A 17,268-nucleotide genomic window follows, 5' to 3' on the forward strand; every position below is an offset into this window, starting at 1 on the left:
CAGGGAGACATGCCATTGATTTCCCATAAGGTGCAGATGACATGCGGTCACGCACACTCCTATTTTACCAACAGCCGTCATCCAATAAGTCACGATTTCACAGCTGCTGTAACCTGGCGTGATGGCTCGCCTGACAAAATCGGGATGGGGTTAGCCATCACAGATAACCTTTTGTGTTGTACGTGCAAAAAGCTGTATATAGTTGAAGCTGCAGACTACCTACTTGTCTATTTTTGTTTTTTCTTGTTCGGTGACATTGATTTCATTAGCTTTCTCTGTGCAAGTTTTTAATCTCTTAATCCCTGCGTGCTTTGCAGGCTTCCTCAGTACTGGTGACCAGGCTGCCAAAGGGAACTACGGGCTCCTCGACCAGATCCAGGCTCTAAGGTGGATCAGCGAGAACATCGGATTCTTCGGCGGAGACTCCAACCGCATCACTGTGTTCGGTTCTGGGATCGGAGCTTCCTGCGTCAGCCTGCTCACCCTCTCCCACCACTCTGAAGGTACAGCACGGCAGGGACAAGGGGGGATGGGTGATACAGCTGCGGAGCTCATGCCTGCTGGTGTGTAGGCTGCTGGGTATTAGAAACTGGCGATGCAGGCCACAAGTTATTGAGTAACGTATTCTACTGTACCGTGCGGCATAGTGAATGATCTTAAGAGGCAGGTGTTTGCATTCAAATCACCGTGTCGTTCGTTCCCATCGGGAAATTGGAACTCCACGGCAGATTTAAAACCCCATGTGGGACTTGACGTACTCTGCTGGTTTGCTAGATTCGTGTATGTCAGAAACAAACACGTAGGTATAATGTGCCTTTTGTAAGCAAGCTAAAAGAAAAACATTGTGTACCAGGGAGAGCTTTTTAGTGGCAGCCAGTCATGCTAAATGACAAACACACTCCCACTGTCCTCTTTGTAAGCAATGCTGTTTATCCCCTGCTACCTTAATGCCACTTCATGGTGATTTACTGCCCAAGTTGGCCATGTCTTTAAATGCAGCATGTGTACTTAACCTGCACACGGGATAAGCATCCCTCATACTCATGCTCCTCTAATGCATCATTCGATTAAGACGGAGCCCAACTGCATTCATATGTCAGTTCTTGCAGGAAGTGCATTGGTTCATGTGAACTTGCCGTTGCTTTGAGCTGTCTGGCTGTTTTCTTGCATGGAATTGATAGCAGTGTTGTGTGCACATAAGGGAATAAGTGTTGTTGTTCATGTTCTTCCAAATTGTTTACGTTGTGGTAATATTCCAAATGAGAAATCTGAAATCATGTTCACGCAGCCATGTTAACAAGCCACAAAAGCCCATGTCTGGGACACATGGTTGGTAATGTGACACAGGGCTTTTATTGTAAATCACATGGAAGTGAACTGCATTAAAGGAATCAGTCTTGCGTTAGAGAGAGGATTGGTCTGAGACAACATTGTGGTCAGGAAACTATTAAGTGGCACAGCCGCAAGCACCACAGACAAACACACACACACACACACACACACACACACTCACCAATAAAAAGCACAGTTAATATTGTCACCAGGCAGAGTAAAATCTCTGTCCTCAGTTTCTTGATTAGTAGACCAACGAGCATTTGAAAGAGGTCATATCAGCTGTTTTTCTCTGGGCTCCCACACGGTGCCAGCGATTTGCGATTTGTTTTGTGTTCTCCAATTTGCATTAAAGTGTTACTAATTGCCTTGATTTCCTCCGATGAATGATGACTGCTTTTCAATTGAATTTTTACCATAAATGCCTTTTTTTTTATTCATACTCCATAATGCTACGCTCCATGTAGCATGTTATTATACTGACAGTGAAACCATCTCCTCTGCCTTCCAGTAAATTGGATATTACCGGCTCTGTTTTTTTTTCCCCTGAATGAAAATGTATGCCCCACTGATGGGATGAAAAAAAGAAAAGCAGTCAGTAAAACTTGTGGGATCCCAGGAAATTGAAACGGGAAGCCTTGTATCACGCCAGGATTCTTGCTGTGAATGTTTCCAATGGCAATCAGATTTCACACAGTCTCTCTCGGAGCACAGATTGTTGTAATTATATAAAGTTTAGGACTGGAGTGGGCTGCAGGATGAGACGGAAAATCCAAGTGAAAAAAAAGTCTTTTTGCACCTCCTCTCCAATAGTCTTAACAGTTGAATTGAAAACGGGTAGGTTGTTGCTGTTGCCAAGACAAAAAAGCAGCAATCAACAAACAGAAACGAATCAAAGTATCTGCATGCGCATAGCGGTGAAAATTGAAGGGGGAGGAAAAAAATCTATAATCAAATGAATTATACACTGTGGCATGAGCACACCTGGTTTCAGGTGGCCTCTAGTAATGGATTTGAGTAATGATTTCCCATCGCTGTTAGCATACTGTTGCATCTCAGGAAAAGTGCCTTTTGTTAAGTTTCCAAGTTTGCACTTCAAATTGAAAAATTGATACACTCTCCTTAGAGTAGCAGTGTCATACATTTCTATATGCGTGCGCGCGCATGTTCACACACAAACATTTTCCTTCACCTGCTCTGTTCAGATGCAGAAATGCGAGGCCCAGGTAAAAAAAAAGAAAAGAAAAAAAAGGTTGGTGGAGTAAATCAGCGATGACACACTGTTCTGGAGCTCCCCAGTGTGTCGGTGAATTTAATGACAGTATTCCCACTCTTACTGTACAGTCTGTCATCACTGCCTACAGTGCATAGACTTTCCATCTAACAGAGACGCCTTTTATGCCTGCTGGTGGCAGAACGACAACTTACTTCAGATGCTCCATGCTTCTCCTGAAGCCTTTCTAATAAGCTGGATCCTCCTATATCACTCAAGCCCTCCAGCCCCCTCCCTCTCTCTCTCTCTCTCCCTCTCTCTCTCTCTCTCTCTCTCTCTCTCGCTCTCGCTCTCGCTCTTTGATTGCCAGTTCCTCTGGACTGGCCTTGGTGGCGTCTCCATGTGGGCGTGCCGGGGGCTCCGGTCACAGGGTACATCCATCACGAGCCACCTCCCTTCTGGCTTGCGCGGAGGCTGGCCTGGGTATCCTCTCTTGAGGGTTGGATTTTTTAGACCCTGGTCCCTGCCCTGCCTCCTTCATCCATTCTCTTCCCTTACTGCACCCATCTGTCTCGCTGCCTTCACACAGTAAAAGCATGCAAGGGGGACACACACTTTCCCTCCATGTGCCAGTGTGTCTCTCTCTCTTTCTGCCTCTTTGGGTTTCGGCTCCCATGTCTGCAGCATGTGTGTTGCGTTGCTATTAAAAAAGATGGCTTCCCTGTCTGCTATGTGGCAAGCGATCTATCGCCGCACATCTGAGACTTTGGAAGGAGAATGGTCATTAAAAGCACAGTCTCTCTCAGCAGGAGAGCGTTTTTGACCAGCTTATTAAATTCAGCTCAACTGTTGTGTTCCCGAAGAGGGAAATCTCCGTCCCCATCTTCATTTTCTTCAGCTTCAAACAGAAAATGGCGGAAGAAATTCAGAAGCAAGGACATTCACGCGTCCCATTTACTATCTATCTGGCATCGTGCGGGCATTAGCTGAACATGCAGATTTGACTTTTTTCCCTGTCTCCTTAATGATCATTACGATATAAAAAGTGAGATAGCTTCTGTAGGTGTGAACAGAATACCAAGTGGCCAGTGACTCATATTTGTACATATATCTCTATTGCATGTGAGTCAACAAGTGTTTCACCCCACACAACCTTCAGGAAACTTACTGTATCTACACGCATGTGTCTGCATCGGTGTGCGTCTCCCAGTGGTCCATGCACGTGGCAATGTCTATCCACAAAGCAAACATGAGGGAAGGGCTGTGGTCGTAGAGGCGCTGAAGGTCATTTCGTTTCTTTCCTTTTTTTTCCCTTCTCTCTTCCTGTAAGCAATCAGGATAAAAGCTCTGCTTCGGAGGAAGTGCTCCCCTTTTAATGGAACGTCTCGGACATTAAAGACAGCTAGTGTGGGGGATCCTTCATGCCAATGTCAGCTTTCATTTTTATTAAGACTTCTGGGTTATTGAAGACCATAAACGTGCATGTTAAATGCTTGGGTTTTATTACAGAGGTGCAATGAGTACCAAGGCCTTTTAATGCAAGACACCAGCGAGCAAACACTGAAACCCCTTGAACCGTAAGTATTAAGGGGGCAGTGGGACAGGTACTCGGTTGTCAGGAAAGGGTAACACGTAATTCAGTCCATAGATTAGAGGATGATATAAGTGAAAAGAAGCGTTGTGAGATGTGTATAAATATAGGATCATAGAGATATAAATAAAACCGCATGGCAGGACATTTTATTCAAATCAAATCTGAAATATTAGATTTATTATTTGCTTATCTTCATGGTGAGCTACTTGTCGACGTTCTGATGATAATGTATGATTCATGTCGTCTTGGAAATTATGAGTCTTGGAAGTCGTAGGAACTGATGTATTACTGTCCAATTTCCTGGCTGATTGGGTGAGAAACTAGGGCTTCTGTTACTTGAGTGTGATGTAATGATGAAACTGAGACAAAAAACTGCCGTGGCCTTCATGATCACATACGGTCAGTTATATGAAGGCAAAAGTAAACACTTCCAACCCAAACTAAAATGACACACTCTTAATGAATGTGGCATTATCTTATCATCCCACACGATTCCCCTGCAATGTAACTCTGCACTTATTAGAGGATTAGTATGTTGAATGATAGAAGGAGCTGAACGTTTAATCCAATGGATTTGGGTTTGAATTGATAAATTAATTAGCAAATATTTTTGCAGTTTTAAAGCAAAAAAGACCCACAAAAAAATCACAACTTCAGGTCCACAAGTAGTTTGATAAAACAATCAATGTGAATATGCAAACTTTGACCTTGATTTTTCGATTTGTGTGGGTATTTATTTTTTAAGTAATTTCTGATACTTCATGGACATGTGTCAGACTTACTTTCTACACTATATCCTTCAAGGGTAAATTATTCCTCATATTTTGTTCATAATTATATTGTAAATATATTTGAAGGATTAATGGCATTCAGAGAGGGAAGGTTAGGGAGCAGACCGCCTTGTAAGGTCTTGTCTTCCTCCGCACATTCTGTGCAAACGATTACTGTGTTGTTTCTGGCATGTATTTAACATGTGGACCTGCACAGGAAGGAAATAAGACTGACAACAACACTTACTGGACCTCGAATCAATCTGCCCCCGTCAATCTTGCTGATACAGTGCTCCCATCGTGGGATTCAAAGACTGCGCTGCCATGAGCACCTAACCTCTGCTCTGACAATCACCTACCATGTACATGCCGGCTTGGAGTTGTCCTCAGAGGAGAAAACACAAACTCTGTTGTAGTGCTAGTGCTGCGAATTGTAAGGATGTGTTCCCACACGTGCCGTGTCTTGAAATATTGATGCCTAATCTAAGGCTAATACAAATACTGCTCCAAATTACCCTATCCTACGGAATGAAGGAGGAGGCCAACAGGCCAGATACGTAGATGAAGAGCCTTTGTGAGTGTTACAATACAGTACTGCTCTAGCTGTAATGTTACATCTAGCTGTGACCTTTGAAAATAACACGTGTGGGTTTCCTTCCTGATATGAGACCCATGGGAGGTTTTCCTTGTGAAATAGCCTGCAGGCCTGCACTTCCCCACACCATAATGTCCCTGTACTGAGCTCTTGGGGTGCGATCCATCCATACTCAGTGTCAACTTCATTTCTGTGGGCTCGGCATCCTGGAGCAGCCATCCATCGACCGGAGTTTAAGCATTAAATAATGGCACCTTGCAAAAGGCTGGGATGTGAATTGGGAGTCACCGGGAAAGATAGCAGCATAACCACATCCTGTATTCATACAGGATGCAGCTGCCATTGTTGTGCAAATGCCGCATGCTTGAGAATAACCGGGGACAATTGTTGAAGTTGAATAGATCCCATTTCTGAGGTGTCAAAGGCATTCAGCAACTCGGAACTGTAAAGTTACCTGGGTGATTAGGGCAACAGAGTGCCTCTATCTCAAGGTTTGATTTGGTTGTTTGCCGAAAGGTGTCTGTGCATCTCAGGGTGTGAAAAAGGCCTATACAAGATGAGAGAATGGGGACGCGCCTTGTCAGGTGCCGTTTTCTTCCACCTCGATTGACAAGAGCGATAATTAAACCAGGGGGATGCCATCTCTGTGGACCAAGAATGCTTGTATTTATTTACCCTGACTACTCAGCTTTGTTGTCTGCCATATACTGTGGCCGTCATTGTGGGGAAAAAGCAAACTGATTTTAACAAGTGGCCTGTGTGTGGCATTTTTCCATCACACTTTGAATGGCTTTGTAGCCGGAGAAAAAAAAACACTTTATTTTTACAAAAGAAAGATGGAAGACTACCCAACAACTAAAAGGTATTAATCCCTTTTGAACTCGAACGAAATTGGTAATGGCCTAATTCAGGCAGCAAATAGGTTTTCTCTCTTCACTACTCACCACTGCAAAGAGAAAATGTATTGAGCAGAATAAAAAAAAAACCCTGAGGAGTAATTTGAGGTGGGAGGGGTGTTATTAGGGTAAAGATGACTCCGCTGAGGTCAGATTGCCAGTTTGAGGTAACACTCTGGAAAACAATATCCAGCTGGGCTGTCCATCAGAGGGAGGCAGCTTTACCTATCCCTTGCCAGAAGAGAGCGGAGGAATGAAGAATTGACAAATGGCCTGAAAAGGGTGAAGGCATTTCATTCAGGTAGTCCAGCCATCAGTCTGTCTCTGCTTGCAGCAGGTAGTTGAGCCAATAAAGCATAGAGTTATGGGTGTTAAAGAGCCGTGCGGGAGGTCAGAGAAAGAAGCAGGGGATAATTGAGGACTTTAGTAAATCCATGTCTCCATCAACCACGGTAATAGCTCACTGCATTGCATTCACCATATATACCTGTAGCCCCATATCCACAACTGTACCAGCCTGAGCGACATGTGGCACTCACCGTCTGTCTCAGCAATATTCTCCAGGACAATTCGACGAGACCCATCTGGTGATGTATCGGCGAGATTGCTTTTGGAATCTAATCGCAGCTGATGAACAAGATGACTACAGACTATGTCGTCTGTTGATGACCTGCAATCCCCAGGGAAGACGCTGGCAAGTCATTAGTTCAGGTAGATGCCATATATGAATCATTCTTCATAAATCACTGTCAGGGGCACACTCATACAGCTCCTAATGGACAGTGACAGTCAGTCATGGCGGAGGGGGAGCGGTGCCTGCAGCTCCTGGCCGCGGCCCGCCATTGTTTGATCCTGTTAGGCCTTAGATCAATTAAACCAATAGCTGCCTCGTATTGCTCCCAGACTGTCTCGTCTGTTTCCGCTCTTGATTGGCGTAATGACTTGATGGTAATTTCTGTCCGTCTGCTTGTACGTCTGTCTGTCTGTCTGTCTGTCTGTCTGTCTCCACTGCCATAATCTCTGAGGCATTTTCTTCTGCTCCTTTCCCCTGTTCCTCATAGCAGTTCCTTTCTTTGTCCAGTATGCCCACCCTCCCCCGTGTCTCTCTTTCGTTTCTCACCATGTTTCCCTCTCTCTGCCTCACTCTCTCTCGCTCTGGCACCAGTGTAAAGCATCCATTATAGAGCGATGCATGGGTGTCTGTGTGAGTGGGAGAGAGGGACTTGGCACTCCTCCTGCCCCACCTGCAGAGGAAGCACTGACAGCTGAGCACTGGGGGCTCATCGCTCCCCCTCCTCCTCCGCCCATCTCCACATCTCTACTGACCTCCCTCCTCCTCTCACACCTTCTCTATCTCTCGCTTTTTCTCTCACCCTCCCTTTATTCTTTCTTGTTTCACACATATTGGCCCAATTTCTGCCACCGCTCGCTAGATTCCCTTATGCTGTTTTCTCATTTCATTATTTCCATCCATCTTTTCTTTTGTCTTTTCTTTTTTCGTCTTCAGTTCACAATTGTATTTGTTTCTTCTTTACCTATGATTGTATAAATGTCTATTCCCTGAGTGTTTATTGGCCAGATTTTGAACCGTTGTTGTTTCCATGTTTGTCTGCCAGATGAATAACTGCGGTGTAATTAGCTGAACTTTGCCCTTTAGTGATGACCACGAGCACGCAGTGTTTTGCGTGTTGTTGCTGACAGCTCACCTCTGCAGCTAGCTGGGTCAGTCCATCAGAGCTTGTACATCTGTTTATGCCTGCTCCCAGAAAAGCACTCGGTGCCTCTGCATGAAAAACAGACAAGACACCGTGGAGCTGCTATAAAACCACGCCATGCTTGAGCGCACCGTCACGTTCCTCATCAATTTCACAGGTTTGCATAACATGTGATTTATATACATCTTCTGCAGTGGGATGGGAACATTACCGGCTGTTTCAAAGAGTTACAAGTGATGATTTTGAAACTTGGAAGTTATTTTTGAAATTGGAAATGTGTGGCTGCTCACTTAATTCTGGTCTAACCGCTTCATGTGCTCAGATGAGAAAAAATAAAAACCTGCTTACTGCATCATAATAGGCACCCAGGAATATATCATTCTGTTTTCATAGAGCCTGCTTGCTACAGTCGCTGCATACAGACAGAATGATTTGGAAAGAAAATTGTTTTTTCAATGTGCGATAAAATGTGTTGCACAGGAAAAACATCAGTTGAATTACTGTGCTGCAAGAACACGCTGGTGTGATTTGCTGCTGGACGAGAGCCTATAACAATGTGATGCCGAGAATGGTTTTCATGTATGACATCTGGAGCCCTAACACAATGTTCTGTGACTGTATATTTTAACTGTGTGTGTGTGTGTGTGTGTGTGTGTGCGTGCGTGCGTGCGTGCGTGCGTGCGTGGTCTATGTATTAATCACATTACGGTAACTTGTATTTCCCATAACGTAAATCATTTGAATCAATTTTAAAGTGAAGACATGTTTTAATCAGAGGTTTGTATACTCTTAGGGCAAGTTGTAGTTGTTGTTAGGGTAGGGTTGTGTGTGTGTGTGTGTGTGTGTGTTTGTGTGTGTGTGAGAGAGAACATATGCAGTCACAAGCTGCCTACCAAGACGTTCAGTTCTGGGCAGTGCATTAGCCTTAGCTGTGAAATTTGCATAGTCTGAGCACAATGAAATCCCCAATGAGAGAAACTTCAGCAAACATGCTGACAAGCAGAATCCTCTACTATAAAGGGCCAACATTGTGCAACCTGACAAAAAGACTAAATCTTTAGCTCTCGGGCCTGCGAGGCTGTAATAGATTTTTAGCTTAGAGAGGTAACATAAGCTATAGATCCTTTTCAGCGGTAAAAGAGAGTCATTCACCAAATCGAATGCAACTGTTAGAGAACAATATTGCCAATGTTCTTTTTCACAACTTCAAGACAATTTCCTTGTCACATGGACAGTAAATTCTACGTGAAGTTACAATGTTCATTTTCAGTTGACATCTGGACTGAGGGGATACCTGTTGCTGCAAACTGACTCGGACTTAAATAGCAAATAGGGGCTGTATGTTAAATCAAGTATAAATGGCAGGTGCAAGGTTTCTGTCTGCGTTCAACAAAACGGCAGGGACAACATATCATCCAATCACACATGACAGCCAGTCATTCACACCTTTTTCCAAACCGTCTAAAATTGAGGGTGAGATGAGAAGCAATCTGCCACAGAGGTGTTGCACCTCTGGGGTTAGGGTTGGAGGTTTCCTCATCAGATAGACAATTCGATTCAACAAAATGCCCAGCTTGTACAGCATTATCAATATTAGAGATTAGTCCACAGTGGCCATAGAGATACAATTCAACACGTGGCGCAGGTGCTTAACAGAAAAAGCCCTCCTGGGGAACTTTAAAGCACTCGTGTAAGATTTGAACATTTCTCACTGTGGCAACTACAAAATCCAAACTCATGTCACTGACATGTCATGTTCTTTCATTTTGTTTAGGGGGAATAATGTACCCCCATAAAGTCACATATATGCGACCCAAGGGAGTTAAATATATTATAATATTATTATTATATTCATAATTTTGCCAAATCTTTGCTGGAAAGAATGACATTTTTCATGATTTGAGATCATAAAACAGAGTTATTCCTCTGAAATACAAAGAATAAAAAATAACAACAGCCTAAACAATGGCCATGTTATATTTACAGACATCATCTACATATGGGTCAAAATGTAAGGGTGTCAGTGTTTCAAACCTTTGGTGTTTTGGTTCCATATGATTTCATTAGAAAAAAACGACTTATGTGATTGGTACAGACTGAGACAGCAATCAAGCAACAGGAAAACGGCATTTTGGCGAGAAAAGTGATCACGCTCCCCGAACAGCTGGAAGGCTTTTATTGTGAAGCAGCTGCAGGAAGTGCTGAGGATGTGTTTGCTGACAGAGCACGGCAATGAAGTGGATCAGAAACCAGTGTGGCTTCTATTTTTCTATTCAGATGAAATAAGGAAGAAGAGGAATGTGGAAGGAGTCAAACTAAACTCCCACCCGACGCCTACATTATCCATGAGCTCACAAATGCAGATTAAAGCAAACACTAAAAGGAAGGTTTTTCCCCAAAGCTGAGAAAATGATGAGCAGTTCAGTGTGCAACACAGTGGCAGAAGTGGCTGTGTGGAGATTAATAAGCTCTATTTTCACACCTAAGCGCACCTGGATAATTGATGCAAGTTATAAGTGAAGACTGAGAATCTCGACACCTCCCACCCGAGCTGTGATACAGGCCAACGTTCAAACCAGCCATTCATTTATAACAGGAGGCAGCTTTGACAGCAGAGGGACTGCTCAACAAAGGAGAAGGAAACAGAACACATGCAAAGTAAATCTTAACCCATATATCACAAGAAGGTGACCGGGGCTTCGGCAGACAGTCAAGACTTTGACAGACGCGACGTTTAATCAAAACAAATACTGCTTTTTCCAGCCAAACATAGTGTGGCATCTGTGTTTTTATGGGATGAAAAATAGGCGTCACTCCAGAAACATTTCTCCTTGTTTAAGTGAAGGCTGTTTGGAGTGCATGCACCCTCCGCAGTATGTCAGATGTTGACAAACCCGTATGGCATGCCACTAATCTTGATCGATGCCCACCACTGTGAACACCACTCGAACGGCAGAGGATAATGAAATGTAGCGATGCAACATTTCACAAAAATCATCACTGTGATCTGTTTATTATCCATTAAGAAAGGCATCGAAAGCTCCTGCCGTTTTCCTGTCGGAAAAAAAAAACAATGCAAAGGAGTGTTTACTTTCCAAACACAGAGCAGCGCCGTGTGCTCATAAATACGTCTTTGCTTGCCCAATGTGCTATTCTTAGGGTTCCCCTCAGAGCCACTGTCTAACTGGAGCCTTGCTTGTCCAATCGTAGAAGTGATCCTCCGCACAGACTTTTTTATGATGCTTCTGAGTGTCTGAGATTTCCTGTCTGGGTTTTTCTGGCTGTTCTCCGGCATGTCCCGGGACTCCTGCTCATCGGTGAGGGCTTCATTAGCCGGGGATGGGAGGTGGCAGCAGAGAGAGAACAGCTGTTTAGCTAACCGCTTGCATTGTTAGCCAGCCTTCTCCGTATGCCTAACTGCCTAAATCCGTCCCCTAGCTGCTAATAGAATGCTCATTAGGAGAAGGGAGGGAGACTGGATGGGAAACAGCGCCTCTGTGCTGCAGTTCTACCAGCGTTCTGCTTCTCCTCCTCTCCCCCTGGTCTCTATTAGAGAGCGGTATGGTATCAACTGCCTATCCAACCCATGTTGTCCTCTGACCCTGACCTCCTGGGAACGACAGGGGGTGTATGGGTACCTGATTTCTCCTCAAAGACCGCCGCCGGCATCTGCAGTACCAAAACATGCTCCTCACTTGACATACAGAAAGATACAAGATATCCCAGAGGACAGATGGATGGTGCCTTGTACATCAAACCCTAAAGGGAGTAGGGGTTATGTTTTTTTTGTGTTTTGTTTTTGTCAAATATCCCCCAAGCAGCACGGTGTTAAATTATTCAAACACTGTAGATTGTACTGGCGTAATTTGTCAGGAACCCAAAAGCACAAGTCTGTGTCTCTGTGTCAAAACTGATGAAGCTGGCGAGCGGGTTGGAGAGCTGCGACATCAGAGATGGCGCTGTGAATATCTGATGGTGTTCAATGGAACAGCCACAGATCAGAGCCAAAAAACACTGCACCCGCACGTCAAAGCCAAAAACCCATCCCTGGCTGAAAAAGGACGGCCCATGTTTGATTAAAATTCAAACAGGAAAACATGTTACCACGGAAGTACTTCAGTGAATTAACAAAGGCCAGTTGCAAACATTCCCTGTGCAGAAAAGCAGGCAAAGTGAATAGCGACATGGGGAGAGATTGACAGAAATCAATGTGTGCTGGAACTGATATGCTCTAAGCTATTTACAGTAAATGACAGCAACCGTAGGCTCATCTGCCATGTGCCAACGTTCTCAAGAACAGTCCACACAGAATACAAAATATTCGCACCTGTGATACCTTGTCGGAAAATATACAAGGAGGGTATGTAGACAGTGCTTCCACGTGCAAAACATGTTTGTGAGTAACTACCTTTTTTAAGAGATGAGCAGAAAAAAAACTTAAGCGAGACCCATTTATAAATCTGGGATCTTTTCAATTAAGTATCAGGGGTATAATGATATTCATATACTGAGAGACAAACTGGGATGCAATATCAGAGACGCAAGGATGCAAATCAGTAAGCAGGAACACTTTCAGTCAATTTGGATGTTTATATAATTTTTTGCATCTGTTTGATTAAGTACCCTTGATTTGTCAGTTGTTCAGTTTGCTACATTACAGATAGTCATAAACCTTTTTTTCAGTGTAGTTTGTCAGTTTACTTTATCACAATATATATCAACATGGCTGGACTTTTCCCCCATATCATATTCTCCCATTTTCCACATTTAAAAGTAAACAAAATCCAGTATATAAATAAGAAAAACAGTAGTAAACCTATAGCCCCCTGGTTTGACAAAACAATCCAGACTCAAGGTCCCTTACCAGCTATTTCTGATACCGATTATTTTATGCAGTTTAGTAACTGTTAAAGTCCCCCTCCACCCAAAAGGGTTTTTCTTTTCATTGCTCTCCTCAATCGACTATAGGGACTTGTATCTGAGCACATTTTGTGAATGAATGTGTCATGATATTCATGAGTCCTGTATACATGTTAAGATCACCTTCTTTGTACAAAAAAAATGATTGCCCAGGTACTACTTTATGTTTTTGCCAATTTGGTGGTGATATAAAAATAAGGGATATAGTATAGAGTATATATATCTACAGAGTGAGCACAATCAAATAGCTCCTCACATTTTCATTAAAAAATGAAACTAAATGTATAAAAATGTGTTCCTAAATCTTTACTTTATGAGAATCATCACCCTATAATAGGCCTTTTCTCCACAGACATTTCTACTGTCATTGGAGGAAAAGCACAAAAGAAGATGTCGAAAAGTTCAGGTGCAGAAACAAGCTTTTATAAATAAGCACAGGTCAAACCAGGTGGTCAATAGGTGTAGCAAAGAAATCCAGCAGGGGCAGGCAAAAAGGAAAGTCAGAAAAGGCAGGTCAAAACACGTACAGGCAGAATCAGCATCGGAATAACAGGAAACAGTCAATGAAAAAAGTAAATGTACCTACAGTTTAACCCAATGACAATAAATAAAGAATAACATAATAATGTTCAGACGATAAATATTGTCAAACTTTTTTTCATATCCCCCTATTTTTAGACATTTAAAAAGATTGAAAGTATATTAAAATGTGTAATTATTTGTAGTTATCTCTGACCTTAAATCCCTCACTGAGTTGTTGCGCAGCGATGGAAGGTGACAACATACATTTAGTCTTCTATAGTATTGAGAACAGGCGTATACCGGTGCCGCTCCGAGTGCTGTGTGATGGAAAAGAAATGTCTGTGGGTGAAATATGTGTCAAGTGTTGTGACATTAGTTGCTGTTGAATATGTGTTCGCTTGACATTGAAAAAGTGGAGCGTGCCTGATTCGCACCCAGACACACATAAGTCATCTCCAAAAGACACACATTGATACTGGTCACACTGGTGTGTTTGAACGCGGGCAAACACTTACACGCTCATTCCGAACACATACCACACACACACACACACACACACACACACACACGGCTCTGGCTGCAGCAGGTCCAGACCCATGGGATCGACTGTCATTAAAGGTTGGCCTGTGCAAACATCCCCCCCCCCCCCCCCCCCCCCCCCACCTGTGCTCGATCAGCTCACCTTAGCTCAGCTCCGCACACACGCACAAGCACACATGCGCACACAAATACAGTATTCGCACGCAGAGGCCATGTGTACATGTAGGTTTGTATACTCTCCCACCCCAGGGGATTTCATGTGACTACAGCTGTGTGCCTACTGGCCCTGGCAGCAAGAGACACAACCGAGAGAAGAGAATCTAGGGGAAGATATGAGAACGGACAGATTGCGGTGAAAGGCGTGTTACCATGAAAAAGAGGACAAAATAACAGGAGAGAGGAAACTGTGCACGCTCTCACATTGCCGTAATATTATTTCTCTCCTTTTGCATTTCCTCTCCTCTGATGCCTACAGCTCGGTTTGAATGTGAAACACTGATAATCTTAAGTGTGACCGCCGAGGCGGAAAGGCAGCTCTTGAATGCTTTTCCTACCTCAGCCAGGCAGTCGCCCAGCTCCACAAGCGGCACGGAAGGTTCACCAGAACGCAGGCGTGTGTATAAACACAACATAAGCAAACAGAATGACATTGGCGAGCGTGAACGGCGAGTCGCACACGTACACACACAGACGCACAAATAAATAGTGGATGAGGCTGCCAGGGCAGGGGCGCACTGTTCCTCACCATAGCTCAGCTCACAGCTCTCTGCCCTTGTGCCGGGACCTCGGCCTGTCACTCTGCGTTTTACTCCCTGAGCCACCCCTCCACTGTAAGCAGCTCACACAATTTTGGGTATTGAGGTAGTGAAGAAACTGTCCACCACTACCCATTTGGCATTTTCAGAGCTTGACGGGGAGAACCGGAGGTAAAAAATATACCGGATTCTGTCCTGCCACAATTGGAAACTGGCTGGAGTGCTGCTGTGGAACGGGGATGTTTATAGTCCAGTTGATTAGGCCAGCCGGTCTGAAATGAGGTGGACACGGAGCCAGACAATGAGATGTTTTCAGTCACTTAATGTTTTGTTTTTTTGGTTTCATCTGAAATTCAATATGATATGTTGTTGTTCCAAATGGAGACTGCGCAATAGATATTAATTACTTATCCATTACGGTTTGTGACACTATCAATCTGTTATCAGCTGGCCACACCAACTGAAATTAACTGTCACTTCTCAATATCAGCCAAGTCATCTGCATGCTTTATTGCCTTCATTACAATAGTCAGTTCTTAGTATCCTCATGAGGTTGGACAGTAACCGAGGCGTTTGGCGAAAACGATCAATGTCACGTCGTGCTTATCTGCGCAAATTGAGTAAATATCAAAGTAAATGTCAGTGTTGGTATCAAACACCTTGAAAAAGAACAAACCTGTGTTGTGGACTTGGGAGTGCAGCTATATCATGATCTCCTGAGGATCATGTATATTTGATAGGGCCTGCCAGATGTGGCCTTGGATGTGTGGATGTGTATCAGCAAGCAATCTCTCTCACTGAGCTTGCAGAAATTAGATTTCATCTCGGGCCCCAAATCTAATACACAAGCTTATATTTACTCACAGTTGCAGAACGTCATAAACCAATATGACCCTATAGGAGGGTGGCAGAGCTTGCGCAAAACACAGTTAAATGAAAATGCTTTGAGCAAACTGTTCCGAAAGCCATCGAGCCTTCTTAGCTGTGGACTAGCCTCCGATATAGTTGTTTCTCCGCCACATGGGGCTTAAATACTCATAAAAATAAACCTGCCTAGCCCTATTGAAAGATGAAAATAACACAATTATTTTAGATTTTCTTTTGGTTATTATCTGAAGTTCAATAGAAATCAAATTGTTGTTGAGTACATCTGACAAATCTACATCAGGTATAAAACAGTCTTCAATTGCAAGGGATAGATGTGGGGTCATTTTCGAACCCACATAGAAATGTCTTGGCGCCAAGAAATTTAATTCAACCAAATCTCACTCTGAAATCATTTCAGAGTCTTTGTGCTGAGCTCAAAAACAGCGCATAGCGCAGATGAAATGGTGGCATGAGTCACCCTGTGCATCGAGATGCCTGTGTCTTCCTCACAATGAATGCAAAGTCACAGTTAGCATGCCGAGTGGCATTTTCCTATGCAGAGAGCCTTTGCCTGCTTTGAATACTCTCCTGGGACAAAAGCACCCACTGAGGAATTTTAAGAGTCTTCTCACCCCCACCCCAACACCTCTCTTATCCTGCCATGACCCCCCCTTATTCCTCCCTCCTCTCTCCGTCTGTGACACAATGAGGATAGATGTCGGCCGCTTAGTTCATCCATATGTCTGTCTGTTTGTCGTGCTGAGATATATTTTCGAGTTTGTAGTGCAGATAAATGTGCTGTCAGCATGCTTTTGTTCAGGGGAGGCAGAAATAAGGGATCTCAGATTGATGAACCCCTTGGTCACCACATTTTAATTTTTTTTAAAATCTTTATTACTTAAGTCAACATCTCAGCAACTCTGTGTATTTTCTTATTAGAATAAAAACATTTGAATGGATTGATTTAGATTAGTTTCTGCAGCGGATCAATGCTCAGTGGCCAAATGCTGAGTTCAGACAGGCAGCACAAATAGCTCTTAATTGTTGGAATTTCCAGTTGACTTGATTTGTTCCAGTAGATATTCAGGGAGCTGCTGCTGCCAATGGAACTTTTCCAAGCCTTTTTGTAAGGTAGGACATGTCATAACCCAATTGTCTCAACATCCACTTACAGTAAGTGGCCACGGTGGCTGAAGAGCGTGCCACAGTAATTGACTCAATGGGAGTTTACAGTATGAAGCATGAGACCGGGAAGGCAGGCACAGTGCTCTCCAGGGATGGGCTGTTGTGACAGTGCTGCCTACGCTCCACTGTGCTCCTCTCAGCACACGACACACAGGTCGCTCGTACACATGCGAGCAGAGGTGCACATATACGGCAGCATACGCACGCACACACATTCGATACATCCACAAACACGGCGGCCTTTTCTCTTCAGAGCGGGTAATTCCACGATCAGACGCCGGGATCACGTCCGGAGCGCCCCAATCTTTAATGTGTGCCCAAGAATGAGGACGAAGGCGAGGCCAACACGTGTCCATCCTATTTT

At 43.8% G+C, this 17,268-nt stretch overlaps 1 protein-coding gene across 2 annotated transcripts in view; it reads left to right on the forward strand.

The window, feature by feature from the left end:
- nlgn3a (neuroligin 3a) overlaps nt 1–17,268 on the forward strand; it is a 112,875-nt gene that overhangs the window by 74,269 nt on the left and 21,338 nt on the right. For both annotated transcript variants that reach the window (XM_035650278.2, XM_035650280.2), the window contains one exon: nt 318–503. In XM_035650278.2, the coding sequence (XP_035506171.1) occupies nt 318–503 (186 nt within the window). The remainder of the gene's footprint in view (nt 1–317; nt 504–17,268) is intronic.

This window comes from Scophthalmus maximus, chromosome 9 (genome assembly GCF_022379125.1).
Source record: "Scophthalmus maximus strain ysfricsl-2021 chromosome 9, ASM2237912v1, whole genome shotgun sequence".
Taxonomy (NCBI): Eukaryota; Metazoa; Chordata; class Actinopteri; order Pleuronectiformes; family Scophthalmidae; genus Scophthalmus; species Scophthalmus maximus.